This window comes from Sarcophilus harrisii, chromosome 6 (genome assembly GCF_902635505.1).
Source record: "Sarcophilus harrisii chromosome 6, mSarHar1.11, whole genome shotgun sequence".
Lineage (NCBI taxonomy): Eukaryota > Metazoa > Chordata > Mammalia > Dasyuromorphia > Dasyuridae > Sarcophilus > Sarcophilus harrisii.
The window spans coordinates 201,598,934-201,613,061 of NC_045431.1; the positions used below are offsets into that span (position 1 = coordinate 201,598,934).

The following is a 14,128-nucleotide window of genomic DNA, read 5'->3' on the forward strand; positions in this document are numbered from 1 at the left end:
TAGTTTTATTTTATTTATTTTTTTATTTAATAGCCTTTTATTTACAGGTTATATGTATGGGTAACTTTACAGCATTAACAATTGCCAAACCTCTTGTTCCAATTTTTCACCTCTTACCCCCCCCCCCCCTCCCCCAGATGGCAGGATGACCAGTAGGTTAAATATATTAAAATATAAATTAGATACACAATAAGTATACATGACCAAAACGTTATTTTGCTGTACAAAAAGAATCAGACTCTGAAATATTGTACAATTAGCTTGGATCACTTAGTTTTAAAGGGAAGTAGCTAACACTGAGAAATCAATATGACTTCATCAAGAAGAGATCATAAACTAACTCCTTTTCTTTTTAGCTGGATAACTAGACTAGTAGATAAGGAGAATGTAGTGAAAATACTTGAGTTTTCTTTTTTAAAAAAATTACTGCTGACTTTATGAATGTTTCCAAACCTACTCAACCCAGCAAGCCATCTCTTAAAATAAAGATATAAAGAGAGGGAAGGGAAAGTACTTTGAAAAACCAACCAACATATTTATTCTTTGACACTGCAACATTCTATACCAAAAGAATCTTACCTCTTCTGCAATGAAGGAAATAGGATGCCTTCTCTCAATTTGCATTCCTAGGCTAAGCTTAGTCATAATTATAAAGTATTCAGTTTCATTGTTGTAGGCATTGTATATAATTTTCCTCAGTCTATTTATTTCAGATAAGACTTATTATGCTTCTCTGAAGCCTTTATGTTTCTTATATTGTAGCAATATTACATTATGTTATGTTTAGGCAGCGCAATTTGTTTACTCATTCCCCAATCAACATTTTTAACAAGGCATTTGACAAAATCTTTTATTCTTTGTTTATGAATAGCTGAAATTGGAGATAGAGGTAAGTTAATATGGAATTGGCTGAATGTCTGAATCCAAGGAGTACCCAAGTTACAAGTTAACATCAACTTGGAAAAAGGCCTCTAGTAGACATTACCATATTTATGTCCTTGACCTTGTGATGCTGAACACTTTTATCTCTGACTCAAATGAAAGTACAAATGACATCCTTGTCAAATCTTCAGGTAATATGAAGTTTAAAGAGACAGAATAGTCCAAATATGGAAAAATCTATATAGTCTCAAAAGATGGGATGAATTGAATATGATGCAATTTAACAAAATTATGTATAAACTTCTCAATCAGGTTTCAAAAAAATCAATTTCAAGAATACAAGATATGGCTGATCAACAATTCCTGTAATGAACATCTTTGATGGACAACTAACTCAAGATGAACCAAACACAAAGAAAGCTGTCACCACAAAAAGATAATGTTATTATAAGTTTCTTTAAGAGAGTCACAGTCTTCAGAATAAGGTAATAATTTGCTATGCTCCATTCTGGGTTAGGCAATACCTGGACAACTATGTTGTGTTTTGTGCATCACATATTTTCTTTTTAATCAAGAACTTAAACAGCAGCTATGAACATTTCAACATACAAAAAAAATCAGAAAAGCAAACTTCTATTATATAGTTTAGAATGTATATATTAAATTTAATACTAAAATTACAAAATTGCCCCATTTGTTTGTTTCTTGTGTAATTTTAAAAATGTTTCGTTCAATTTTTTTTTCTTTTTTTATTCACTACCCTCCAACTGCCCCCAGAATTCTCTCTCTACTCAAGGTAAAAAATTTCCCTTGTGACAAATATAGTCAAGCAAAACAAAACTACACATTAGTCAAGTACTTCATTCTGTACCCTTAAACCGTCATCTCTATGCCAATGGATGGGAAGCATGCTTCCTCATCCGTCTTTGGAGTCAGGACTGGCTGTTGCAGTGACAAGTGTTCTTAATTATCTTTAAGTTGTTTTTCTTTACATTATCATAATCACAATTCATACAATAAATTGTCCTCCTGGCTCCAATCACTTCTCTCTTCATCCAATTCATACAAATCTTCCAATGATTCTCTGAATTTTTCCTTTTAATAATGATATTACATTATAATCACATGCCATCATTTGTTTAGCCATTCTTTAAATGATGGGGATTCACTTTGATTCCAGATCTTCACAAGAATAAAAAGTGTTTCTCTAACTATTCTTGTACATAAACATAGAAATAGTTTCCCTATGTCTTTGGCCTTTTGGGAGTGTATATTTTGTAGTGATATCATTAGATTAAAGAGTTTAAGGCAGTACATTTTATTAAACATATAGGCAAGATCACATGACTCCAGAAGAGGGTGACTAGAATTATTAGATAACTGGAAAGTTTTCTGAGGATCAGTTGAAGAAAATAGGGATATTTAGTCTGAAGAGAAGCTTTAGAAAGATATGATAAAACCCTTCAAGTATTTAAAATTATATTATGAGGAAGAAGGATTGAAATTATCCTTCTGAGCCCCAAAGATCAGAACTAATAAGAGGATGAAAGTTGCAGAGAAGCTAAATTGGTTTTGATATAAGAAAAATATCTATACAATAAGAATTATCCAAAAGTGAAACAGGCCACTTTCAAGGGAAACCCTTTGCTTTCTATTAGAGGTTTCAAACTTGATGATTACCTATTGTAGTTGAGGCTACCTATTGTAGGTTTTCATAGTCAGGTTCTCATTGGACAAATAGACTTTCAAATCTCTTCTGGCTCTGAGATCCTTTGATCTCCATACCTGCTATCATAATGATATCTGAAACTAAAGTAGAACTACATCCAAGGTTCCTTTCATGCCTAGACTTTTTTCATATACTTTCTTAATGTCCTTCCACTGATTTCAAGAAATTTTTTTATAATTCTATGAGTAATTGAATTGATGTTATTTATTTCTGGAGTTGTCCTATAGAAATAAAATTCATCAACTTCCATATAAATAATGGAACCAAACAACTAAACAGCACAGTGAACTCAATTTCCTTATTATCTGGAAAGTTAACAAATTATGTGAAACAAAGTAATATATAATTAGAGATCTTTGCTTGTGACTATTTATCTGCTTATGAAACCTGCATCTTATGTAATCTCATAAAAGGAATTTACAGAATAAGCTATTTTAAATAAGAAAGAATTGATCTCACTGATCATCTTAGGATAGTTTCCTCTCATTATAATTGTTATTGATATTCTGCAATTTTTATAGCATCCAGGGCCATCTCTTAGTGTCACTAAAATAAGATAGTAAAAAGTAGTCATAACTATTTTTTAAAATGATGGTCCAAATATGAGCATCACTATAGTCATCTTACCCTATAGCGACTCCAAGGGAACTGTGGACAATTTTGAGGGTAGAACTTTTTGGAATGCTCAGCCATATTAGGAAATCCATTGGTGGTAGGGATGTTTAAAGTCAGTAGTGGCAGAGTCAAAATTCAGAAGGGAAATTCTAAGAACACCAGAATCTGACATGCAGTCACTTTTGGATAAGGGGTGTCCAATAAGATACACACAAAGAGTAAAGGGTCAAACAGAAACCAAAGTAAAGAAATCATTTCTCTTCCTCTCTCCCCTTTCCCTTCATTGTCCTCTCCCTCCCCCCAAAAAAAACTAGAAAGCAAAATTTTAACATTTAAATGGGGAAAGTATTAGGGAACAACCTACTTTTACATTGGGTGACATTTGTGGAGCCATCAAAGTCAGTGGTGGTATTTCCTGGGCAGGAAATACAGTAATTTTTTCCAAATTCAGGTTGGTATGTTCCTGCTGAGCAACGAATACACCGGTGGGTTGTAGTGTTGTAGAAATGTCCGGGTGAACACTGAACTGCAGGAGATGGAAATAATCACTTAGTTTTAAAAAATACAGAACTAAACCAGAAAGCTTTCACAAATCACGCAATAAATTATCAGGTTGTCATTCAAATAATATTAATTTATATAACTACGGTTGATCTTTTAGTCAATAACATTTACTTTAATGCTCATTCTATGCACATCAACACAAGGCATTATAAGGAAATACAAAAGAAATAAAAGTCATAATTTATGCCTTCAAAGAACTCTGTTTAATGGAAGATACATAACATAGCAATAATATCCTTAAATATGACACATAAACTAATTCAACTAACATAGTAAAAAAAATTCTATAAATTACAGAAAGAATGAAGTGTTTTGATGAAATGATTAGAAGGGAAGGGTTCTTGAAAAGTGTGAGCTATGATTAAAGTTTTGAAGGACGGGACATGTGTTTGTAGAGAGGAGTGGGAAGAGAATTCTAAGTAGGGAATAATGGATATGGCAGAGTGGAAAAAGCATGCAAGTCACAAAATCATGAAAAAGTTCAAAGTTGAAAGGAACTCTGGAGGGCATTTTTTCAACCCCATATTCAGTGCAGAATTTCGTTTCTCAAGTCATGTAGAGAATCACATAACAGAGAACACTGACCTCCCAATTTTTTTCCCTTTGTTTAGAGAAATGCTAATAATAAAAAAAATGGCCTATAAACTTATTTACTGCCTTGTTATGTAAAAAGCATTTCCAAATATATTATTTCATCATATCCTTTAAAAATCTTGAAAAAAAATAGAGGAAAGAAAACATTTCCTATATAAATCCATTAAGCTAAATGTCATTGAGAACAGATGAAATTACAGAAAGCAAGCTGGAAATACCAAGATTCACAGGAGACAAAATCCAAGAAAGTGACCAGTCATAAAATCCATGGCCTCAAATGTCTATGCAGAAATGTCCAATGTTCAGGCAACAAATGAGAAACTAGAGATCCTAAACAAGTTTGATCTCAGAGTTACTATTAAGATTTAGTAGGATAAAACAAGATTAGAATCTGGCTCTAGAAAAGTATACCTTATATAACTGTGATGGAGTACTATTGTACTATGAAAAATGATTGAGGAGGAGGGGAGTTGATTTCAGAAAAACCTTGGAAGACTTAAATGGACCATACAAAGTGAAGTGAGCAGAACTAGGGGATCATTGTCCCCTACTGTCATGATCAACTGCAAAAGACTGTTATTCTGATCAATACAATGATCCTAGACAATTCTGAAGGACTCATGATGAAAAATACTATCTTCCTTTAGAGAGAACTAATCAAGTCTGAGCATATTTTGAAGCATAATTTTTTTACTTTATTCTTTTTTGCTTTTCTTTTTGTAATATAGTTAATATGGAAATATGTTTTGTATGATTTCACATTACAATTGATATCACATTTATTATTTTGTTAATAGATAGGAAAAGGATAGGAGGGAGAGAATTTGGAACTCAAAATTTTTTAAAATGAATGTTAAGAATAAATGACATATCCATTAAAAAAAGGAAGATATATCATATTCAAAGAAAGAATGGATAAAAGGGGGTGGTAGTATAACATCACTGTGTATCATCAAGGCAGTCTTATTAAAAGTATAGTCCAGACAAAGCAATTTACAACACCATCCCACCCCCACTTAAATGATGGCTTTCCAGGAACACTTTTCTATTGAATCAATTATGGGTTTTAGTTTAAGTACAAAAAAGTCCTTGATCAATTTGGATCATTGGAGGAACTGACTCTTTAGGTAACAACGGGAACAACAGTTCACATCTATATGGTACTTTACTGTTTATAAAGTGATTTTTCCTTATAGCCACTTCAAAGTTTTTATAGCATCTCTCCTTTGCTCTTATTTTATTCTGTCTAGTGCCATAATGTTTGTATACAGCTTTATTCCCTCCCAACAGATTATGATCGCTTTGAAAGAAAAACTCATTTTGTTGAATTACCCCATGAAGGACAGAGTGCAAGCATCATAATCTGTTTTAACATATTATTGACTCTGCTTCATTTGTAGTGGTAAAAACAATGGCCTTGGGAACCAAAAGACTTCATTTGAGCCTGGATTCTATTGACATGATCTTGGGCAAGCCTTTTAACTTCCTAGAGCCTTAGTTTCTTCAACTGTAAAGTGGGGGAACTGTACCTACACAGCCCAACAAGGCTATTATCAAGATAAAAGAAGAGAATATATGCACTTTCCTATAAGAAATGTGGAATAAATATGAATTATTATTATTATTAACATAACATTAAATAAATAAATATTTGTTTCTGTCCTACTTGGGTTCATCTACCTAGCCATCACTGTGAGACATGAAGGTTCCTAAAGACCATTGCCAGGCTTATAGATAAGCTCTAGCTTGTGTGTGCCAGGGCTCTGCAAGCACGGACCACGAGTATTTAATTTTGTTGGTGGCAACAGCAGCAGCATTTTAATAGATGTTCTCTTTCCTATCACTACTAGATGCTTAGTACTTCTCTCCGACTTTACCTTTGGCCTCGCAGTCCTGGAAAGTGGTAGCACCGGGATGTTTGGTAGTGAGTTCTCCCCTCCAACTTCTTGCACAAGGAAAGCAGGAAGTACGGCCAACTTCAGGCTGGTATGTTCCCAGAGGGCAGGGCTGGCATGGGGAAAAGCCATTTGAAGAATATTCGCCGGGAAGGCATTGACCTGAAAGAAATATCAGGGAAACCAAGCTGAGCCTAACCTAGGAAAGCAAGTATTTGTTGTCCTGTCAGTGAAAGAATTAAACAATTGGCACTTTCTGTTCCATTAAGTTTTCCCACAGAGACTATAGATTCCATAGGGTGCTTCTAAGAGGCTTTAGAATGTGGAAGGATCAGTAATTAACGGACATTCTATGAGGAAGGTGGGAGGAAGCTAACAGTTTATAGATTCTGCTATAGAGACTAGGTAAGTAGAGAGAGAGAATGAAGAAGCGTTATTTCTTTAAAGAACTGTTTGAGTCTTTATCTTGCAAAGAGAAGGAAAGGAATTCTTAAGAAATTTTCTGGGTATTTTAAGGTAACTAAATGGTGGGGCTGTGTCATAGAAGCGAGAAGTCAAGAGTGGTAGAAATGTTCAAAGGTGACTTTGGTTGTAATTTTTCTCACAGCTAAAACACTGGAAATGATAATATGTGTCTGTGTATTATTGATTATCATGTTCATAAATTGTATAGCCAGTAACTTTAATATTTAAGCCTCAGAGATGAGGAGTTCTGATGTATAAAGAGAAATGAGTGATTGCTTTTTGGAAAAAGATTTTTCTAATTTGTTAAGTAAAAGTATATTTAATTAAGTAATAATACTTAATAGGGTCAGGATTCTGAACCAGCTGATTAATTACCAACAGATATTGCAATTTTAATAATTAGGAAAAATTCAGATATACCCCTGGATTATCCTAGAACTTTAAATGATGAAAACGAAAATGTTAACAAGTCATGTAGCAGGCTGAGGGGGTAATCATCTCATACAGATTACAAGTGATTTAGATTATCTCTTACCCACTATTACAAATTCACAGCCATTTTGAGACCATCTCCCACTGTCATACTGTCTTCCCCACACTAAGATTAACACAAAGGAAATTATGCAGTAATGTGCTGAATTTGGAGTCAGGAATACCAGAGTTCAAATCCTGTCTCAGATGTTAAATGATGACCCCTGCCAAGTCCCTGAGTCTCTCCTGGCTTCTTCCTCATCTGTAAAATGAGAGGGTTGGATTCAATGGCCTTTAAGGTCCCTTATGATCTGAAATCTACGCTCCAATGAAATCACTTCCATAAGATTTTCTTATGCTTGGCCTTCAAAAAAACTATTCAACAATCCTTTATTAAGCACCAAATATATATCTTACAATGTAATATAGCCTGTTTTTTTTTTTCAGACTACAACACAGAGGAAATACATAAATAAGGAACTTAGGATGTAGAAAATGAAAACAAGGAATGGGAATAGTCAAAGAAGATAGACTATATAGTTAAGCACATAACTGGAGAGTGCTATCAAAAGTAAGGAAGGAGAAATCCTTTAGTTAGAGGCAATCAAGGAAGGCTTTGCTTATGCTGAAAATCTGAGTTGGGCTTGGAAAAATGTCAAAAAGCAGAGATGAAGGGGAATGGTCATTCAAAACATGAAAAGAGATACAAATTAAAGCAAAGTCAAGAAAGTTGAGAACATGTTTCCTGGATTTAATTTAGGAGTACTGTAGAATACATCAATCAATCAGACTATTGTCAGCCTGGCAAAAACTATCCAAATACCCAAATCTGAGCCATTCCCAGAAGCCTTTATTTTTTTTTTTTTTATTTGAAGCAAGGAAATCTTCAGTCAGAATCAGTCCCCTGACCGAAAGCAAAGAGCCTCCTTTAGTTGTTTCTTTTGAGAAGGTTATTTCTCTAGAAGGCTTCCCCAAAGGTTTCAAAAAGAAAGTTAAGCACTTCAGTGGAGGAGGGAAGATGATGCACAGTGGGCCAGCAGAGAGAGCTCCAAGACAACATCTGCAATTGGCTTAGAAATACCATTTAGAGCAATCCAGTCAGTGCCAGAAGTCTCAAACTTCCACATTGTATGTAGAGGTATGGAGGACAGCCTATGAAAAAGCAAGGAAATGAGGGAGGAAATGCCATGGGTAAAAAACAGCAAGGGGTTCAGGTTGCCTAGACCTTAGAATGTGTGAAAAAGAATAAGATGCAATAATAATAATAATGCAAAAATGGGCCAAAGTCAGACCATAAAAGTCTTGGAATATATGAGAAAGAGTTTCTAATTAATTTTGGAAATAATAGGGTCCTTGGGGTTCTCTTGAGCAGGGGGTGGGGTAACATGGTCAGGCCTTTACTTTAGGAATATCATTTTGGCACCTGGGTGTAGGATGGAAGAACTAGAAGTAGGGAAATATGTGTTAGGATGCCTCTCAAGCTTCCTGTAGCTTCTGGCCATAAGGATCTGCTGATTACCTAAGAGCATAAAAAAAGCTCACTCAGGTGGGGTCTGCATCCTTCAGAAAGATTTCTTATCACACCCTACCTTTCTGACCAGTCCTATCTCCATATAAGCCCCATTCTATCATTGTTACATAGCTTTTCTCTCTATTAGGGTAAAACACCTTTCATTTGCTCTGTTTGTTCAATGACTTGTGAATGTCCTGTTTAGTACCAACATCAAAACTGAATGAATTGTATACTTATTGCGTATCTAATTTATATTTTAATATATTTAACATCTACTGGACATCCTGCCATCTGGGGGAGAGGGTGGGGGGTAAGAGGTGAAAAATTGGAACGAGAGGTTTGGCAATTGTTAATGCTGTAAAGTTACCCATACATATAACCTGTAAATAAAAGCCTATTAAAAAAAACTGAATGAATAAGATGCCAGATTGAGCCCAGCCCAACCCAAGAGAGACTATTAAAAGAGTCCAGGTGAAATGTTATGAAAGCCTGAACATAAAAGGTGACTCTGGGAGATGGACGTGAGGGACCCGGTGCAGGTAGAATCAATAGCCTTGGCAACTGCCTAGATATGGTGGAGTAAGAAAGGAAGTCAAAGATGAGACAAAGTTGTAAGACTAGGTGTCTGGAAAGATGGAGGTAACCTTGGAAGAAGCAGGGAAGTTCAGATGAAGAGAGATTCAGGGGCAGCTGGATGACACAGTGGAAAGAGGACCAGCTCTGCTGGAGTCAGTAGGCCCTGAATTCCTGGACAGGTCATTTAACCTCAATTACCTTGCTAAAAAAAAAAAAAATCCAAAACATCGGAAGGAGAATCTGAGGGAAAAATAGAGTTTTATCTATCTATCTATCTATCTATCTATTTAGACCCATGAAGATTCCTATTGGATATATCCATCCAGAAATTGTATATACCCATCCAGAAAATAGTCAGCAAATCAGGAGGTCCCTCACAGCTTTAATCTAAAGCTCTAAAAAGCAGAAGTACTAAAAGAGAACAATGACAGCATCTATTTCACAGGTTTGTGATGTGTCTATAAAATATTTAGCAAACCATTATATCAATGTTAGCTACCTGGTATATTTAATTTTTAAAAATTCTTCTGTTTTGGTATAATTGGTCTGCTGGATTTGTGTTATCAAATTCAAAAGAGGCTTTTCAAAATTGTATTTTAAACATGCCAATTTCCCCTTCAAAATTATTCAAGCTACTGGAAGTGTTGCATTTTTAAAAAATTATTTACAGCACTTCTGGTGTCTAATTGTATTTTTATTGCCTTTAGTTGATTCCGTTTTTTTCTTTCCAGATTTAATTAACTCTTCAATTTCTACTTTTATTTTCTTTAATTTGATTTAGGAATTAAGTTATTTCTTACAATTTCCCTACAATGATTCCATAACACACTGCTGTATAATTTGGACCTCAGGGTATTATTGACAAAAAGCAGCATGAAGCCCTTGCCTATAATTGCTAAGATCGGTTTTCATTTTTATAATATGGCACTGGCATATAATAAAAACATAAATTTCTTCAAGCCATTTCATGCACAATCGTGGTTTGCATGTTTTTTTTTGTTTGTTTGTTTGTTTTTGTTTTTTATCATCATGTGCCCTGAAACACTTCTTGAAAGTATCATTTTAGCATTTCTGATTGGTTCCAATGCAATTTCTGATTGCATTCTTGTGGTATATCAAGACATGGAGGAATGTGCTTACACTACTGTCCTCTGATTCCAAATGATCAAATAGGATTAGCTGCATCTACTTTATGGTCATAGAAGCTAAGATACTAACCCAATCAATGGTACTTCCAGAGCCTAAATGGCTACTTCGCTCTAAGATTACTGCCGTGCCTTTACAACCAAAAAGTACACTCTACATCATCTCAGCTGGCATTACCTTATTTTGTCATTCTTGCTTCCCATCCCCTCTCTACCTATTCTCCATGACTATGGCTTGGGCTCTGAGGTGTCTATTACTGTTGTTGTTATTACTAGTATTGGTTTTGGAATGGGCAGAATACTCTTGTTAGGAAGGCACTGAAGCCCATGATAGGTGAGAAGACTAGGAAAAGTTAACTGATTTATTTTTTTTATTATAATAACTTTTTATTGACAGAATCCATGCCGGGTTAATTTTTTACAACATTATCCCTTGCACTCACTTCTGTTCCGATTTTTCCCCACTCTCCCTCCACTCCCTCCCCTAGATGGCAAGCAAAAGTTAACTGATTTAAAGTATTTCAAATCTCCTGGCCTGTGTGAATTATATGCCTAAATACTAAAAGAACTTGTAGACATTGCTGAATCAATGTTGGTGGTCTTAAAATAATCAGGTATTAGAAGATTAGAGAAAATAATAGCAGATAATATTTTTATAATACCTGGTATGTGTCAGTCATGCTGAGAAGAGCCTTACAAATATCTCACTTGATCTTCACAACCACCCTAGGAAGTAGGTGCTATTATTATCTCCATTTTCCATTTGAGGAAACTGAGACAAAGGTCAAGTGACTTGCCATGGTCACACAGCTAGTGTGTCTATATAGTCTCTGAGGCTAGATTTGAACTCAGTTCTTCCTATTTCTATCCATTCCAGCACATAGCTACCAACACACTTTTCATAAAAGGGTAAAAAGTATCCACAAACCGTGAGCCAATGACCTTGATGCTAATTCCCTAATAAAATTCTTTGACAAATGTTTAACAGAGTACTTGTAAGTACTTAGAAAGCATTAATGCACCAGCATGGGTTAACTAAAAAAAAAAAGTCATATTAAATTTCCTCAATTTCCTAAATTATCAGATTGATAGATCAGGGAAATACCATGCATATGGTAAATCTTGATTTCAGGAAGGCATTTAACAAGGTTTCTTAAAATAGTATTTGAATTAGTAGATAAATGGGATCTGAATGACAATAAAATTTAGCTGTATAGCTACTGAATAACTATAGCAAAAGTATTGATTAATTGATGTTAAAAGAAGTTTAATTAAGAAATCAAAGTAGACCTTACCTTCATAATCATACAATTAAAAGGTTATAACAAATACAGGATCCCACTGTATTTATTTTTCTTAAAAAAAAAAAACTGAGAACAAAGCATAGCCTTTTAAAGATGCTCCAATAAAGTGTGAAAATCAAATATAGTTCCTTGATAAAAGAAGTGGTGATTCAAAGGTGAATAGAATAGATGCAAGTTGGCTGAAGTGTATTACTAATGATGACTTGTACGAAGAATTTATGTAAGGAATATCAATGAAGAAATGTACAATTGGAAAAGGAGGTGGGTTAATCATAGAATGAGCAGAAGGATAAGAGATGGACAGCCTGAGTGTTTTCATGGAATGTTCAAAAACTTGAAGAAAATCTCCAGCATTTTAAAAAGATTATGTATGAATGATTTGCAGGTATTACAGAGGACTAAAAGACATGAATGAATCGAGATCTGTGGCTCCATTGTTAAAATTAACATTCTAATGACAGGATTCATGGAAGATCTTAACAAGCTAGAACTACGGATTGCCTCTAATTAGTTGCATTTTATTATAGATAGATATAAGGTCTTGATGGGTTCAGCCCACATGTAAAATATTAGTGTCAGTTCTGGGTGGTATGTTTTAAAAAACACTACAGGAGGATGACCAGGATGGTGAAGAGACCACAATGACATAAAGAATGGGAAAGAAGTGGGAAAAGAGTAAGAATGTTTATCTTGGAGAAGACTTCAGGGGTTCATGGTAGTCTTCAATTGTTTAAAGGTTATCATTTGGAAGGGTGAATTAGATTTTTCTAATTCTAATCTCTAATTTTCAGTGTAGTTCCAAAGGACAGAAGTAGGAAACAACAAGTGAACTTGCAAAAAAGGAGAACAGGCCTGATAGGAAGAAAAATTTTTCTAACAGAACTATTCAAAAGTAGAAAAGGGCTCTTCATCACTGGAAACCTTCAAACAAAGGTTGGATGACCACTCACAACAGGGATACTTGTCCAAGTATGAGTTGGACTCCATGATCACCAGGGTTACTTCCAACTCTGAGAATCTGGAAATTTTTTTAATAGTTCCAATTAACTTTTCTAGGGTAGACCATGGCAATCTGACAAAGCAAGATATTAGACGTGAAAAGGAAAGGAATAAGGGTCAGAGGGATTCCTATGTATTTTAACATTAAAATGTACCAAAACTCTTATGCAAATTTTTTGTCACAATGTTTATTTTCTCTAACAAGATTATAGCACTTCCTTCTCCCATTTCTTTTCTTCTCAAATAAAAATTAGAGGAAAATAAATAAAAAGCATATACCCTATAAAAACCTGATTTAGCTTGGTTTCAGAATCAAATTTTTCTAAGGCCTAATTTGAAATTCATTTATCAAAGTTTTTAAAAATTAAAATCAGATTTATAATTTCTAAAAAATGACATTAACTTAAATGCCTCACAATATGGTGATGGCTTAGATCAAACAATTGTATAATTAACACAGTGGAATATCATACAGCAATTAAAAATGATGAACATGTGTTTTATATTTCAGTATCTAAAGATATGTATATGAAAAAGCATGCATAAAATAGTCTGAACATAATAATTACAATGTGTAAAGTCATATGCAAAGATCCTAAAATTAGAAAAGAATTGAGAGACAAATAGAATTTTATCTTGTTTAGAGTTCTTAACGAGTTTTTCACAATAAATAAGTTAAATCTGTTTCAAACAAAAAGAAATCTAACTCCTTTCTATATCCTTAAACAAGTATATACTAATCAAACTTTCAATCATTAGATTATTATATATTTACATCAAATAAAGCAATAATATCAGCATTAATAATTTCCTTGTGCCAAGCATTAAATTCAGTTTAATTCAAAGCAATATTTATTTTGCTATATATAATAAGGCTATCATAGCTTCTGTGTAAAAAAATTGAATAACATAAAAATCTTTATTAGTTTTAAAGACAAAGGAAAACAATTTCAGCTTCTTTACCTCCACATTCAGACATGTTGCGAGCTCCTAGGGTCTTTGGGCTCCCAGCTTTCTCAAAGTTTGGGCATGGTTTACATGTTATTTGTCCTTCCTCATCTTGGTACGTCCCATTTGGACATAAAAGGCACTGCCCTTGTCTTCCATCATATGTTCCAACACTGCAAGAGACTACAAAAGCAAGGGGGGAAAGTGACCTGGTCAGCAGAGAGCTTGAGCACAATCTATACAAATCTAAAAGATGAACAGATAATGCTGATGGTAACCAGAGCTGGCACTTACACAAACAAAGGTGAAGCTTTAACTTACCAGGTGAATCTGGACTCTGTCCTGACTCCATCAATCTCTTACTATGTAACCTTGAATGAGACATCACCCCATCTATAAAAACAGGGAGGTGCAACTTCTTGCTTTGA

The 14,128-nt window shown here is 34.3% G+C and overlaps 1 protein-coding gene across 1 annotated transcript in view; it reads right to left on the bottom strand.

The window, feature by feature from the left end:
• Positions 1-14,128, bottom strand: part of SCUBE2 (signal peptide, CUB domain and EGF like domain containing 2) — an 82,065-nt gene that overhangs the window by 9,974 nt on the left and 57,963 nt on the right. Inside the window, exons 17-19 of the mRNA XM_031941329.1 lie at positions 13,716-13,883; positions 6,262-6,441; positions 3,591-3,752 (exon numbers count right to left, since the gene is read on the bottom strand). Of these exons, the coding sequence (XP_031797189.1) occupies positions 3,591-3,752; positions 6,262-6,441; positions 13,716-13,883 (510 nt within the window). The remainder of the gene's footprint in view (positions 1-3,590; positions 3,753-6,261; positions 6,442-13,715; positions 13,884-14,128) is intronic.